The sequence below is a fragment of the Panicum virgatum genome, chromosome 5N (assembly GCF_016808335.1).
Source record: "Panicum virgatum strain AP13 chromosome 5N, P.virgatum_v5, whole genome shotgun sequence".
NCBI lineage: Eukaryota > Viridiplantae > Streptophyta > Magnoliopsida > Poales > Poaceae > Panicum > Panicum virgatum.
In genome coordinates, this window is record NC_053149.1 from 67,368,651 (window position 1) to 67,383,690 (window position 15,040).

The following is a 15,040-nucleotide window of genomic DNA, read 5'->3' on the forward strand; positions in this document are numbered from 1 at the left end:
AAATTATGAATTATCATATTTTTAGTTCATTTTTATCAAAGGTTTAGCTGACCCAAAAATTGAAGAAATTTTGAATTCTACCCATTTTATAATTTTATAATTAAAATTCCATTATGTTTAATTTATCACATCTAGCCAAAATAAATTTCTTGTCTTTTTATCTACCTCCCAAAAAAATATCATAATTTTTAGACAATATTAATTATGTTTTCTTTATTATTTAATTGAGAGAGGTGTGAAATTGTAGAAATTCGGAAATTTTACTGTAGCAAAACCGCCTTTGGCTGAGCCAGGGTTGTTTTTCAAACGGTTTCGTTAGTTGGAAGTGTAGGATGTCCGATTTTATAATTCAAGAGCCAAAATCGGACTATCATGATAGTTCCTGCTGCCATCGTTCGTGCCGGTGCCGCCGGCCGTGTCTGTCGTGCGATCACACCGGCTCGCAGTCACTCACCAGTGAAGGCACGGCACATCATCCTGTGGCGCCAAAGTGGAAGCAATCAGATCACGCACTGGCTGCACGCACCAGCTAGGCCTTTTTTTCCCCAACAGCAACAGGTTACGGTGCCAGCCGACTGCCATGTTATAACCCTGCTAGTCCTCTCTGCTCTGCTGCCCATGTTTCAGAGTTTCAGTCACCATTGCACCAGTCTCAGTCTCACTCTCAAGTTGCTTCGCAGCTCCAGCCGCCAGTCATTTTCTTCATCGCCTGCGGAGCCAAAAGAGAAATTCTGGATAAGAACCGCGGTGCGAAAAGACATCAAGAACGTAGGGTGAGGCTGGAAACAGACGCATTCTCGATCGCCATTACGTAAGGTTTGGAGGGTATTCGTTGATTCCTAGTCTCTTCAACTTTTGATGCTTCTGTTTCTGAATTTCCTTCCTGAAAGGGTTTGGTTTCGGAATTTGCACCAGCGGGAAGATCTGCCGAGCTGCTGAAACCATGGAGATGGAGGCCGTGGAATCCAACACCTTGCCCGGCGCCGCAGATCGCCGGACATCCAAGATGGATCGTCGGGTTTTCTTGGCCTGCGTCTTCATCCTCGGTAACAATATAAGTGCACCTGATCTTTTTTCCCCCTCCGGGCATGCATCTGTTTCTATCTCAACCTTTTGGCGTTGTTCAACTGTGTGATGGTTGGTCACCAGCGAACAACTGCTTCCTGTGCACCGCCTACTTCGCCGTATCGACGAACCTGGTGAACTACCTCAAGGACCGGCTGCACGTGGGCAGCAAGGCCGCCGCCAACGGTGTCACCAACTGGCTCGGCACCAGCTCCATCACGCCGCTCGTCGCCGCCTTCCTCGCCGACGCCTTCCTCGGCAGATACTGGACCATCGCGCTCTTCCTGCTCATCTCCGTCGTGGTACGCCCATCATCACGTACGGTATACTAAACGCACGGACGCAGATCGAGGCCTCTGCCGGCTCACCTTGCCTCGCCGTCTCTTGCACGTTTCCCGGGCGCGCGCGCAGGCCTACGTGGTGCTGGCGGTGAGCGCGGCGGCGGCGCTGGAGAGCGCGGCGTTCTACGCGGGGCTGTACCTGCTGGCGCTGGGCGGCGCGCTGCTGCCGGTGCTCACGTCGTTCGGGGCGGACCAGTTCGACGAGGCGGACGAGCGCGGCCGGCAGAGCTCCTTCTTCAACTGGTTCTACCTGTCCATCAACGTGGGCTCGCTGATCGGCGGCACCGTGCTGGTGTGGGTGCAGACCAGCGTCAGCTGGGGGCTCGGGTACGGCATCCCGGCGCTGCTCAGCGTGGTCACCGTCGCGGTGTTCCTCGCCGGCACCGCCGCGTACCAGCGCCACCAGCCCCCGGGCGGCAGCCCGCTCACCAGGGTCGCGCAGGTGGTCGTCGCCGCGGTCAGGAAGTGCCGCGTGGAGGCGCCGGACGATGCGTCGGAGCTCCACGAGTGCGAGGGCGACGACGGCATGTCGGCGATACAGGGGAGCCGCCGGCTCGCGCACACCGACCAGTTCAGGTCAGTTGTTGCACGCCGTAGGCTTGCATGTAGGGAACACTATTAACCGCAAATTCTCGTGATTTGTGATGTTATATATACAAACGTTGATTTGCCAACTATAAATCCTCATTTGAAACGTGAACAAATATGGATCAATATCCCGCTAGTGCAGTTTGTTTTATTCTTTATTTATCGTTGATGTTTAGTGACAGCAAGGGATTTATTTATTAATTTTTTTAAAAAGCTTCGATCTTCAGATATTTCGCTTAAATTATATATGCTTTGTTCAGACAAAAAAAACTCAGATTTCAAATGTATATTACACCATATTTACTCACAAACTTTAAAAGTGACTGTAATTCCTACGTAAAGTAATTGGGAAATTTGATTTGCTCACTAGTAGTAGTTGGCGCCACTCATTTACCTTCACCGAAAGCTTGATGATGGTCTAAAACTCAGGGGGAAAAAAAGAAAGCTTGATGGTCTACGACCTGGAGCTACGTACCTAACTTGACACTATGCTTTGTGAATTGTGACATCAGCCACAGTACGTGCTAGCCGTGTGCCACATCAGAGTAATAACGGTGTCGCGCATCTTAGTTTTCTGTCACTGAAAAGATACCTCTAGCTCGTCGGCGACAGAGATACTGTGTCATGTTCCGGCGGCCTTCAGATCACGGTGCAGCTCGATCGTTCAGACCCAATTGTTTATCGTTGCACCACGGCAGATTTGTCTTGTGCATGCTAAGGGTGTGTTTAGTTGGTGAAAAAGTTTAGATTTTGGCATTGTAGTATATTTCGTTATTATTTGACAAATAATATTCAATCATGAACTAATTAGGCTTAAAAGATTCATCTCGTACTAATCAGTTAGACTACGTAATTAGTTATTATTTTCAATTGCATTTAATGCTTCATGCATGTGTCCGAAGATTTGATATAACAGGTACTGTGTAAACTTTTTTAAAAACTAAACGGCCCCTAAGCTGATGTGCAGTCCAAGCAAGATATGATGCCCGTTTCACATCGCTTTCTAGCCCATACTTATTCATTTTTTTCAGCGGTGCACGCGGCAGCCGGCTTCAGAAATTACTAGAGTCTAGTGTTCTGAACGCTAGCTTGCATTAGTCGTGGCATCTTTTACTGAAATCATGGGTCAAATGATGTGGATGTGGCACCTAATCATCTATGAATCCACGGCGATCAAGCAACTAACTGTTCTGGGCTACTAATAATTAGGTTCCTGGACAAGGCGGCGGTGGAGACGGCGGCGGACAAGGCGCAGCCGGGCCCGTGGCAGCTGTGCACGGTGACGCAGGTGGAGGAGCTCAAGTGCGTGCTCCGCCTGCTGCCGGTGTGGGCGAGCGGCATCATCTTCGCGGCGGCCTACACGCAGATGACCACCACCTTCATACTCCAGGGCGACACGATGGACCCCTACGTCGCCGGGTTCCGCGTGCCGGCCGCCGTGCTCTCCGTCTTCGACACCCTCAGCGTCATGCTCTGGGTGCCGCTCTACGACCGCCTCATCGTCCCGCTCGCGCGCCGCGCCACGGGCCGCGACCGCGGCTTCACGCAGCTGGCGCGCATGGGCGTCGGCCTCGTCGTGCTCACCGCCGCCATGCTCGCCGCCGGCACGCTCGAGGTGCAGCGCCGCCGCGTCATCGCGCGCCACGGCATGTACGACACCAACACCGGCGCCGACGGGCGGTACCTGCCCATGTCCATCTTCTGGCAGGTGCCGCAGTACGTGGTGGTGGGCGCGTCGGAGGTGTTCACGTTCATCGGGCAGATGGAGTTCTTCTACGACCAGGCGCCCGACGCGATGCGGAGCCTCTGCTCGGGCCTCTCCATGACGTCGTTCGCGCTGGGCAACTACGTGAGCTCGGCGCTCGTCACCGTCGTGGCGCGCGCCACGGCGCGGGGCGGGCGGGACGGCTGGATCCCCGACGACATCAACCGGGGGCACCTCGACAACTTCTTCTGGCTCCTCGCCATGCTCTGCATCGGCAACTTCGGTGTCTACCTGCTCATCGCGCGGTGGTACACCTACAAGAAGACCGTGGATTAGGGATCGCCGCCAAATCATCTGTTAGGTTCATATGGAATTATGGATTAGCGCGACCTGCTAGCACTCCAACGGTTTCAGTCAGTCAGTCAGTCAGTCGACAAGATTTCCCACTGGAAATGGTGATGAAGCCGACGGGCCGGGAAAAACAGAAAAGCGAAGTTGTACCTTGATTGGGCCTCTGGCCCATGGGAATAAAAGCTTCTTCAATGACTAGGCCCATAGTAACGCACCATAAAGAAAGGCCCGCAGAGCTGATTCTCAAATCTCTTGACACTGATTACACCTATGGTAACTAACATAATAAAGATCACAGTTAGTAAATAAATAAGATTACAGTTAGTCAAAAAGAAAAGACCACAGTTTGCCAAAAAAAAAAAGATCAGACTCTCTCTCTCTCTCTTTTCTTTGGCAGAAGAACGCAGGGACATCACAATTCCTGATCGACCATCCTGGCATTTGCACGCGACACTGGCATCGTATCGTACCGCATCGAACTTTCGGCATCGGTAGCGACGCCAGGCCAGGGGTTGCCCGGTCGACGGATTGGCAACCGATGGCTCGATGCTTTCGCCCCGCGGAACGCCGACAGTGCACCAAGCGTCACTGGTGACGACCTCACACCTGTTTCTACTTCATTTAGTATGCCCTATCAGTCGCGATCACAGCATCGCCCCAACACAATGCCCGGAGTTTTTTTGTTTATTAATTTTCTGCCGCGAGAGCGACTGACAGCGACGCCGACGTGCGTGTTTGCAGTTTGCTTCCGCAGATGCTACACGGAACGAGGGCAGATACATATATATATTTACATCTTTTTATACACACACAAAGAGACCAACGCTAACGCCATTTTCGGGGCTGTTTAGTTCCAAAAACGAAAATTTTTGGATGTCAAATCGCATGTTTGACCAGATGTCGAAAGGATTTTTCGGACACTAATTAAAAAACTAATTTCAGAACTTACTTGGAAACCGCGAGACGAATCTTTTGAGGCCTTTGACCGCATCATTAGCACATGTGGGGTTACTGTAGCACTTATGACTAATCATGCATTAATTAGGCTCAAAAGATTCGTCTCGTCGTGTACATCCAAACTGCGTAATTAGTTTTATTATTTAATTACATTTAGTGCTTCATACATGTGTTCAAAGTTGAGGTGAAAATTTTTGGTAACTAAAGGGGCTCTGACAACAATACGTCAATTAATACCTGTACGGCGTCGACACAATAACAACCTTGCAGCCAGTTTGGGAAATGATTGTGAATATTATCCCCCTCCTAGGTCCTCGATCACGTCCCTTTCGGAAAACGTCAATGTCTCGATTTGATCCCCTGCAATGAAAGGTAAATCAGTTCCCTACATATGTGGGGTCTCGATCTTCGTGCAAAAAATAAAACGCTAGTGCTTGTAATGGAAAATGCGAGTAATTCAGAAGCAAGTGCTTGTGGTTTTTTTTGTCACAGCAAAATGAGCATTTAGAAGTAAATATTATAGACACTTTGTTTTTTTTGTAATGATAAAGCTAGGTGGATAATTTAGAAAGGAATTGATATTACGTACTATTGTTAGGAGTAGAACCAGCGGGTTTTTCTTTACTTGTGGTGGCGTGGGTTGGTGTAGAGGATGCAGTCTAGTCGCGCGTAGTAGTCGGTGGCAGAGCGTTGCGACGGAGCGGTGTAGGGTGGCGAGGTCGCAGCGTAGTGGTGGCGGCGCTTCCCGTCGCTTCAGCACCTCCCATAGACCGAATCAGGCTAGGGTTTGTAGGTGGGTTTAGGGGCGGCGACCAACCTTTGGTATACGTGCCCTCAGCCCCTACCACACATTTTGTTTGGTGCTACACAACGGGGGCTCACAATAAGTTGGTTGAGTGCCCCCCATCACGGTGCATGAGTGGGTTCCAACTCGGTTGTTGGACCGAGTTGGACAGAGATCAAACTAACAATGCATTAGGGGCTTTTTATTGAGAATTTTGTGATTTATTTTTTTCTAGTGTGTCTCGTTTGATAAGTAATGTGGAGACTCTCCAACTAGATTCTCCAATGAAACTCATTTGAGCTACCGAGTTAGGAGTCACAACAGTATGTCAATCCAACATAGGAAGACCACTTAGGATTGGGTTGGGTTAGTACCAGGAGCGAGGCATGCATAGAGCCGACCGATTATGATCCTAGGCATCACATTCAAACATAGCACGCGATTTCTTTTCTTGCAAAACCTCGAAGGATGGTAACAATGCAGGTGGCCAAAGTAGGACTTTGGCATATTCTGTTGACATGGCTCTAACTGGAAGAAAAAAAAACAGAACGTGACAACCGTGACGAGTGACCAATTCGCGTACGCTTGGAATACGTTCAGCTGTAACGGTACGGCGGCTTTGCTAGCCTAGCTAAGAGCAAATTAGCAAAGACATCTCCATGACCAAATCTTCATGCATATTGACAAGGACGGATAGATTGCAGCAATTTCTTCAGTCTCTAGTATATGTACAACCAACACGAGCTGGTGAGGGTTTCCCCCCTTAGAAACACAGCAATATAGATGGTGGCACTTGCCACCACATCCACGTCACACACTCACACTCACACCTATATATGAATTAAACATTAAACACTGTCTTGAGTCTGATAAAACCACTATAAATGTCGTATTACAAATAGCAAACACATCATGCATCATCTAAATGTATAGCTGCATTATTCAGACATGCTACACATAGGACATCGATCAAACATAGATTTTGATCCCTAGTGGTGGTTAATTATCAGCAGAGCCCAGGTACATCGATAGATCTAACTCGACTAACCATCTACGCTATGCTATGCTTGATTCTGAAGCTGGAGGTTTCAACTTGCCAAGTAGCTAGCCGGTTGAGGTCTTTCTGTACATTGGGAGGAGTTTAGCCGTTCAGTGAGAGGCTTTTTTATGGAGCTCTCCTGCTCGGAAAGGCATCAACATTAGTGTTTGGTATCTGTATCAAGTGTTATGATCCGTGGTACGCCATCCTTTAAGGATGGCAAAATCACACTCTAGTCACAGCCAACCAGCCAGTAGTGTTTTTCTCTCACACTAAATTAGCATCAGCCACTAATCACCAGCTAGCCAGCAGTACTTTTCTTTTATAACAAATCAGCACCAGCCACAGCCAAACAAACAGAAGCATATATATGTCTTCCCTACAGGCTATATTCTCCTCCTCTGATCCAACAATGAACAATCCGATTCTCGGTCCCTATACAGGCAATGCATGAGGATCATCTGGTTCAGATTTTCAGTTCGTGCTATTAGCTGCATTCCAAAACTCTGTCCTCGGAACCAAACCAGCAATAATCGCTCCCAACTTGCTGAATCTTCAGGTATCTGTGAGCATTAAGATTACTGTCAAGTATCAACATCTCTCACCCTGTCACCCATTTCCCAGCTGCCGGGCACATAGAACTACTCGGAGCAGGCAGACGCGGACACTGCACCCGCCCCCGTCTCCTCTCCATAGCTGACAGAAAGGCACGCACCACCACCAGCTCACTCGCTCACCAACCGCCAGCACCGGCGCGCATCGTCGGTGTCGTCGGGTTCTTCTTTACCAGGGGTTCTCGGTTGGAGGCGGCCGCGATCGCGGCCGCGCCGGTGGAGACGACGAACATGGCGTCGTAGATGACGCTTTCGCTGAAAGGGTCCCAATATCCCCCACTATTTTTCTGCGAGACCGAGCGATGAGGCAACCCACGGCTAGCTGTTTTGGCCACTGCCTTGGTGTGAAACAATATTGCGTGCCTCATTACGTGCAGCTGGACACCAACATTTTTCCTCTTCTTGCAGGCGATCAGGTCAGTGTTAGAAAACTAGAATCACACAGTGCACGAATCGAGTAGGATTTCTCTTCTTCTCTTCACATCAAGTGCAAGAGTCCCTAGATCTATTGCATAAACAATAAAAGAATGAACACAGTGAGGAAGTAGAGAGAGACCATCACCACCAGTGCTTGAACTCGATCCGGCGGCCATCTCTGGTTCGCTGATGATGATCTGCTCTAGGGCAGCGACGAGCGGTGCAGTGGCGTCGTGAGCGTAGCGTCGAAGTCGAGGGCGATGGCAGGGGCGACGGTGTCGACGGAGTTAACTGCAGCGGCGGCGGATTCCCACTGCTCCAGCGCCCCCCTAGTAGATCGGCTTAGGGTTTCTGTGGGTGAGGGTGTAGGCGGCGCGGCGAACCTTGTGCAACGTGCCCCGGCCCCTCACCCCTTTTATTTTGGCGCTGTGCAGCGGGGGCCCACCAACCATTAAGGGTTGGGCGCCCCCGATCAGGGCGCGGATTAAGGCCCTAATAGACCGTTGGGTCTATTAGGAAGGAGATCAATCCAATATTCTCCCCCTTGATCTCACTTTGTACTTTAACTTTATACTTTAACATGAAACCTTTTTTTTCTTTAGTTGTTCCATCACAGATTGATAAATAGAGCATGCTTTATCGTCACGGTCCAAGACCGATAGACTCAACAGCTACCATATACATCACTGTTTTGAAACAAATTCTTTATGTTTTGGGCCCTTTTGTTTTCCAGAAATCACAGGCTTTCCCTTAAACCCATGCCGGCTATGTGTTCCATGAACACATTGGGTGGTAAGCCTTTAGTGAGCGGATCCGCAAGCATTTTCTTTGTATTTATATGCTCGAGTGTTATAGAGTGATTCTGGATTTTCTCCTTCACAACATGAAACTTTATGTCAATGTGTTTGGCAGCACCACTTGACTTATTGTTGTGAGCATAAAACACTGCTGGTTCATTGTCGCAGTACATTCTGAGTGGTCTTTGAATACTGTCTACCACTCTTAAACCGGGTATAAATTTCTTTAACCATTCAACCTGCCCTGAGGCCTCATAACATGCTACAAATTCAGCATACATCGTCGATGATGCAGTGACGCTTTGTTTGGAGCTTTTCCACGATATAGCTCCCCCTGCGAGTGTGAACACATAACCGGACGTGGACTTTCGGTCATCGATGTCCCCCGCAAAATCCGCATCTGAGTACCCTTCTATCTCTAGGGAATCGGATTTTCTGTATGTTAGCATGAGGCCTTTTGTGCCTTGCACATAACGTAATGCTTTCTTTACCATAATCCAGTGTGCCTGTCCTGGATTACTTTGATATCTGCCAAGTATCCCGGTAACAAAAGTTAAGTCAGGACGTGTACAAACTTGAGCATACTGTATGCTTCCTACAGCTGAAGCATATGGAACCGCTTTCATTTGATCGATCTCATACTGGGTCCTGGGACATTGAAATTTCCCAAATCTATCGCCCTTGACTATTGGAGCAGGTGAAGGCTTGCACATATGCATACTGTATTTCTTTAGAACTTTTTCTAAGTATGTCTTTTGTGACAGTCCTAATACTCCCTTTGTTCTATCTCGGTGAATTTCAATTCCCAAAACAAATGAAGCTTCACCGAGATCTTTCATATCAAAATTTGAGGACAAGAATTTCTTTGTCTCCAGTAGCAGACCAACATCACTACTAGCAAGTAGAATGTCATCCACATATAGGATCAGGAAAATAAATTTTCCACTTCTGAACTTTGCATAAATGCAATTGTCCTCCTCATTTTCTTTAAAACCAAATTTTCTTATGGTTTCATCAAACTTTAAATACCACTGCCTAGAGGCTTGCTTTAATCCATAAATGGATTTCTTTAAGCGACACCCCATATGTTCTTTTCCTTTCACGACAAAACCTTTTGGTTGTGCCATGTAAACGTTTTCATACAAATCCCCGTTAAGAAATGCCGTCTTTACATCCATCTGATGTAACTCTAAGTCATAATGTGCCACCAATGCCATTATAATTCTGAAGGAATCTTTACACGAAACCGGAGAAAAAGTTTCGTTATAGTCTATCCCTTCTCTTTGCGTAAAGCCTTTTGCCACGAGTCGTGCTTTGAACCTTTCTACATTCCCTTTGGAGTCATGTTTTATCTTGTAAACCCATTTACAGCCTACTGTTTTGGCTCCTTTAGGAATTTCCTCTAAGTCCCAAACACCATTGGAACTCATTGATTTCATCTCATCTTTCATAGCTTCCAGCCATTTGGATGAGTGAATACTTCTCATGGCTTCTTCATATGAAGCGGGATCACCCTCCATATGAACCCCTTCTGTATTATAAACTTCATAGTCGCTAGAAATAGCCGACCTTCTTTCTCTTTGTGACCTTCTAAGGGCCACTGCTTGTGGCACATTTTGTGCCTCAACTTCTGGCACATTTTCCATAAGGGGCTGTAGCACCTCCTCCTCATGTCCAACCACGGGTTCAGGCGGTTCCTGGATGACAGGTTCCAAACCTTCGCTCACTGTTGGTATGGGTGGGGTTGCGACAGGTGTTGACACCGTAATAACTGGAATAGTTGGCGCAGCAACAACCGAAGAAGGTACTGACGTCACTATTTCAGGAACTTTTGGTGCAGCATCAACAGGTAGTGAGAAAAATGGCTCTTGAATCATAGGAGTAGGCACATACACCCGCTTCTCCTCAAGGTCAATTTCTCTAGGTACCATGCTCCCCCTGATCATTTCACTTTCTAGAAAAACAGCATGTCTCGTTTCTACAAACTTTGTATGTCTGTCTGGGCAGTAGAAACGAAAACCTTTCGACTTTTCAGGATAGCCTATAAAATGGCAGCTTACAGTTTTGGAATCCAGTTTTCCAATATTTGGATTAAACACTTTAGCCTCAGCTGGGCTCCCCCAGACCCGTAGATGAGTCAGTGAGGGTTCTCTTCCTGTCCATAGCTCATACGGCGTTTTGGGCACCGATTTGCTTGGCACTCTGTTGAGAATATGGATGGCGGTTTTCAACGCCTCCAACCACAGACTCAATGACAATGAGGAATAACTCATCATACTGCGCACCATATCCATTAGTGTACGGTTGCGCCTTTCAGCTACTCCATTTTGCTGAGGCTCCCCCGGTGTAGAGTATTGGGCAACTATACCATTTTCCTGTAAAAACCTTGCAAAAGGTCCAGGAACTTGTCCATAAGGGGTATGTCGACCGTAGTACTCCCCTCCACGGTCTGATCTTACTATTTTAATTCTTTTGTCAAGCTGATTTTCAACCTCAGCTTTGAATATTTTAAATTTATCCAATGCTTCAGATCTTTCTTTAATTGGATAAATGTAACCATAGCGGGAGTAATCGTCTGTGAATGTTATGAACGAATCATAGCCATCCACACTTTTCACAGGAAACGGTCCACATATATCAGTGTGAATTATTTCTAACATTCCTGCACTTCGTTTGACACCCTTTTTAATTTGCTTTACAAATTTTCCTTTAATGCATTCAACGCATTGTTCAAAATCAGAGAACTCTAGCTGTGGAAGAATTTCACTTTTCACTAATCTTTCAATTCTCTCCCTCGAAATATGGCCTAAACGACAGTGCCATAATTTCGATGAAGTATCTTGAGTTCTCTTTCTTTTCTTTGTTTCTTTCTCTGACAAGGATTCATTCACATTCACATTACATACAGAATGCACTTTATCACGCATAGATAATAAATAAAGATCATTGTAAAGGACAGCATCACCAATACAATTATTATTAAACCATAGTTCACATTTGCCATTGGCAAAATGACAACCAAAACCATCTGTGTCTAAGCGTGATACACTGATCAAGTTTCTTTGAAGCGAAGGAACAAATAAAACATCTTTTAATACAAGCATGAAACCATTAACTAGCTCGATGGAGACATCGCCAACAGCTTCAACATCTGCTTGTACTCCGTTCGCGACTTTAATGTGTCTTTCGCTTCTTTGCGTAGTCCTTGTCGAACGGAATCCCTGTAAAGAATTTGCAACATGCACAGTTGCACCAGAATCAATCCACCAAGTAGATTTAGAAAACTTTAAATACAGGAATTCATTAACAAATGAAATTACATTCTCACCATTCTTTGCCATTATCATCTTTAAATAAGCGGGACAATCTGCTTTGCGATGCCCCTTGTCAAAACAGTGGAAGCACTCATCTTGAACTGGAGTGCGCTGTTGCTGACGCTGTTGCTGATACTTCTGTGGCATAGGGGCTTTGTCTTTAGCTTTAGAGGAAGAAGCAGCTTGGAAAGGTCTTTTCTTGATATTATGCACAAAATTGACAGACCCACCATTCTGTTTCTTGAGTCTATCTTCCTCTTGTGCACACATTGCAATTGTCTTTTCCATGTTCCACTTCTCTGGCTGTGAGTTATAGTTTACAACGAACGTTGCAAACTCTTTTGGCAGAGAGGCGAACACCAGGTGCACCATAAATTCTTCTTTGAGATCCAAGTCCATTGGTTTGAGCTTGGAGTTCAAAGCACACATCCCCATGATATGATCTCTTATCGTACCGGCATTGCCATAGTACCTTTTTGTGATCAACTGCTCTATGATCTGTGTAGCATAAGTCTTTGAAGAACCAGTAAACTGATTCTTTATCTTTGAAAGGTACTCAGCAGCTGAATCACACTTTCCAATTGAACCCAAAATGTTAGGATCAATTGTGTTCTTTATAACTGCCACACATTTCTTGTTGGCGTTATTCCACTTTGTCTTTTCGAGATCATAAGCCATCTTTAAGGGAGCATAGTCCCTTTGCTTTTTCTGCCACTCAGCATCAGTGTCAGATTCCCCTCTCACTGGAGCCGGTGGCTCAGTGGGCTTTGGAGTGGTGATCATCTCATCCACCTCTCCACAGACGAAAGCGAGATCAACCTTCTTGATCCATTCGCCATAGTTGTCTCCTTTTAGAGTCGGGATGTGACTGATGAATCCCATCAAGTTCATCCCCGCTGAAAATTTCAAAAAATAGTGAGAACATAATAACAATAATTGCATGTAAAATTCCAACGTTGGTCAAAATAGAACATACAACTGTTTATGCAATTAAATCTATATCACCGTTGGGCAGAAATAGAAGTAAATGCACAAAAACTATGAAATTACAGTATTGTAATTAACAACGTTGGTCAGAAAATTAACAATACCATAATGCTCAAAAATAATCTTTTAACCATGCTCTTAAACTTTAATTGTCTCGTTGGTTCGAATTAAAGTAAAGAGCAACTGTAATGACTTTTGCAGCGGAAACAAGTAGAAAATTTCTATTTTCAGAAGCAATACTGTGAACTTTTAGTTCTAAACAATATACACGTTGGTGCAAAATTGAATAGAGATCAAATTATAAACAAATTCATGCAAAATACCATTGAAATTGCTTCTGGAAAATAGAAAAAACGATAAAACAGTACACTGATCATTCGGCCCAGCGGCCCGCGGCCTGCTCGGCCGCCTCCTCGTGGGCCCGAGGTCCGACAGCCAACGGCCGGGCCGCCGAATTGGCCCGCCGCGGCATCCCTCTCGGGCCGCTTGTGGCCCATTCGTCGCTCGGCCACCGCCGGCCGTCGGATCAAATCCGACGGTCGTCCGGTCTTTTCGCCTGAACAAAACCGGCGACGCCGGCGTCGTCCCCTCAAACCCTATTCCATTCTTCCCTCTCCCTTCTCTCTCCACGCGGAAACGGCGGCGTCTCTAGCCACGGTGACCGGGCGGAGCGGGCGGGATGGCACCGCCGCGGCTTGCTCGCCGGTGTGCGCGCTCGCCAGAGGGTGAGCGCGCCACCGTCGAGCCGGCCGAGGACGGAGCCATGCTCTCGAGCCCCGCACACGCGACCCCGGCGTCCCGGAGCAGCGAGCAGGCGGCTCCACTGTGCCGCGAAGTCCGGCGAGCGGCGGCGCAAGCGCGTCACACGCACCGGCAACGGCAGTGTCGCGCGGACCAGGTAGGTCCCACGCGCTTTGATCTCTAGGGTTAGGGTTAGGGTTTGACTGTTGAGTTCGATTTGCCATCGATTCGATCTGTTCTTGCTTTGATTCTATCGATTCGAGTTGCTTTTCTTTGACTGTTGTTTCGATTCGCATTCGAAACTATCTTTCCTGACCTCGATCTACACTTGTGTAGGCGACTGATACCATTGTTAGAAAACTAGAATCACACAGTGCACGAATCGAGTAGGATTTCTCTTCTTCTCTTCACATCAAGTGCAAGAGTCCCTAGATCTATTGCATAAACAATAAAAGAATGAACACAGTGAGGAAGTAGAGAGAGAGACCATCACCACCAGTGCTTGAACTCGATCCGGCGGCCATCTCTGGTTCGCTGATGATGATCTGCTCTAGGGCAGCGACGAGCGGTGCAGTGGCGTCGTGAGCGTAGCGTCGAAGTCGAGGGCGATGGCAGGGGCGACGGTGTCGACGGAGTTAACTGCAGCGGCGGCGGATTCCCACTGCTCCAGCGCCCCCCTAGTAGATCGGCTTAGGGTTTCTGTGGGTGAGGGTGTAGGCGGCGCGGCGAACCTTGTGCAACGTGCCCCGGCCCCTCACCCCTTTTATTTTGGCGCTGTGCAGCGGGGGCCCACCAACCATTAAGGGTTGGGCGCCCCCGATCAGGGCGCGGATTAAGGCCCTAATAGACCGTTGGGTCTATTAGGAAGGAGATCAATCCAATAGTCAGGTCGCGGCCGGCGACAGAGCTTGATCCTCAAGAATATCTTCGTTTTGTTTACTCATGCCGAGAGATCAATTGATCCAGCATCTGTGATCTTCAGACATGTGTTTGGTTGGCCTCGCCAGAAGATTCCTGTGGGTTTTGGGTTGTTGTGTTGCGTTTGGTCGGCAAATTTTTTTTTTTACTGCTGCCCAGTTTGACAATTACCGCCGCAATCAGCTGCTTATTGAACAGAAACCTACCGTTCGGTTCTCTTTCAAACCAGAGAAGAAAACAGTCGATCGAGCGCCATCACTGATGGACGCAGAAAAGTTAACTATAGGGCAGAAACTTTGATCCTAACGAAGAGACTAATTCGCCTGTCCCCTCTCTTAGCATTGAACTAACTTAGCCTTACTACTACTAACTGTAGTAAGATTCCATTATTAATTTGAATTGCTGCTGCATCTTTCTTCAGC

At 47.4% G+C, this 15,040-nt stretch overlaps 2 protein-coding genes across 5 annotated transcripts; one reads left to right on the top strand and one right to left on the bottom strand.

Moving 5' to 3' along the window:
* The first annotated feature begins 406 nt into the window (after window positions 1–406).
* LOC120676366 (protein NRT1/ PTR FAMILY 8.1-like) lies at window positions 407–4,248 on the top strand. 4 transcript variants are annotated; one of them, XM_039957626.1, is made up of 5 exons: window positions 407–816; window positions 891–1,046; window positions 1,150–1,367; window positions 1,477–1,982; window positions 3,204–4,248. In XM_039957626.1, exons 2-5 carry the CDS (start codon window positions 944–946, stop codon window positions 4,033–4,035), a joined length of 1,659 nt encoding a protein of 552 aa, XP_039813560.1. In that variant the 5' UTR covers window positions 407–816; window positions 891–943; the 3' UTR covers window positions 4,036–4,248. The 4 variants fall into 4 exon arrangements, with proteins under 4 accessions (XP_039813560.1, XP_039813561.1, XP_039813562.1 ...); XM_039957627.1 differs by having other exon boundaries at window positions 407–811; window positions 916–1,046; XM_039957628.1 differs by having other exon boundaries at window positions 407–773.
* A 7,871-nt stretch (window positions 4,249–12,119) lies between these two features.
* On the bottom strand, window positions 12,120–14,331 carry LOC120671843 (the record flags this gene model as incomplete). Its single annotated transcript, XM_039952099.1, has 2 exons — window positions 14,188–14,331; window positions 12,120–12,868 (listed from the first exon to the last, which is right to left on the bottom strand). Coding segments are annotated over exons 1-2 (786 nt in total), but the record flags the coding sequence as incomplete, so codon positions are not given.
* Window positions 14,332–15,040: the final 709 nt, after the last annotated feature.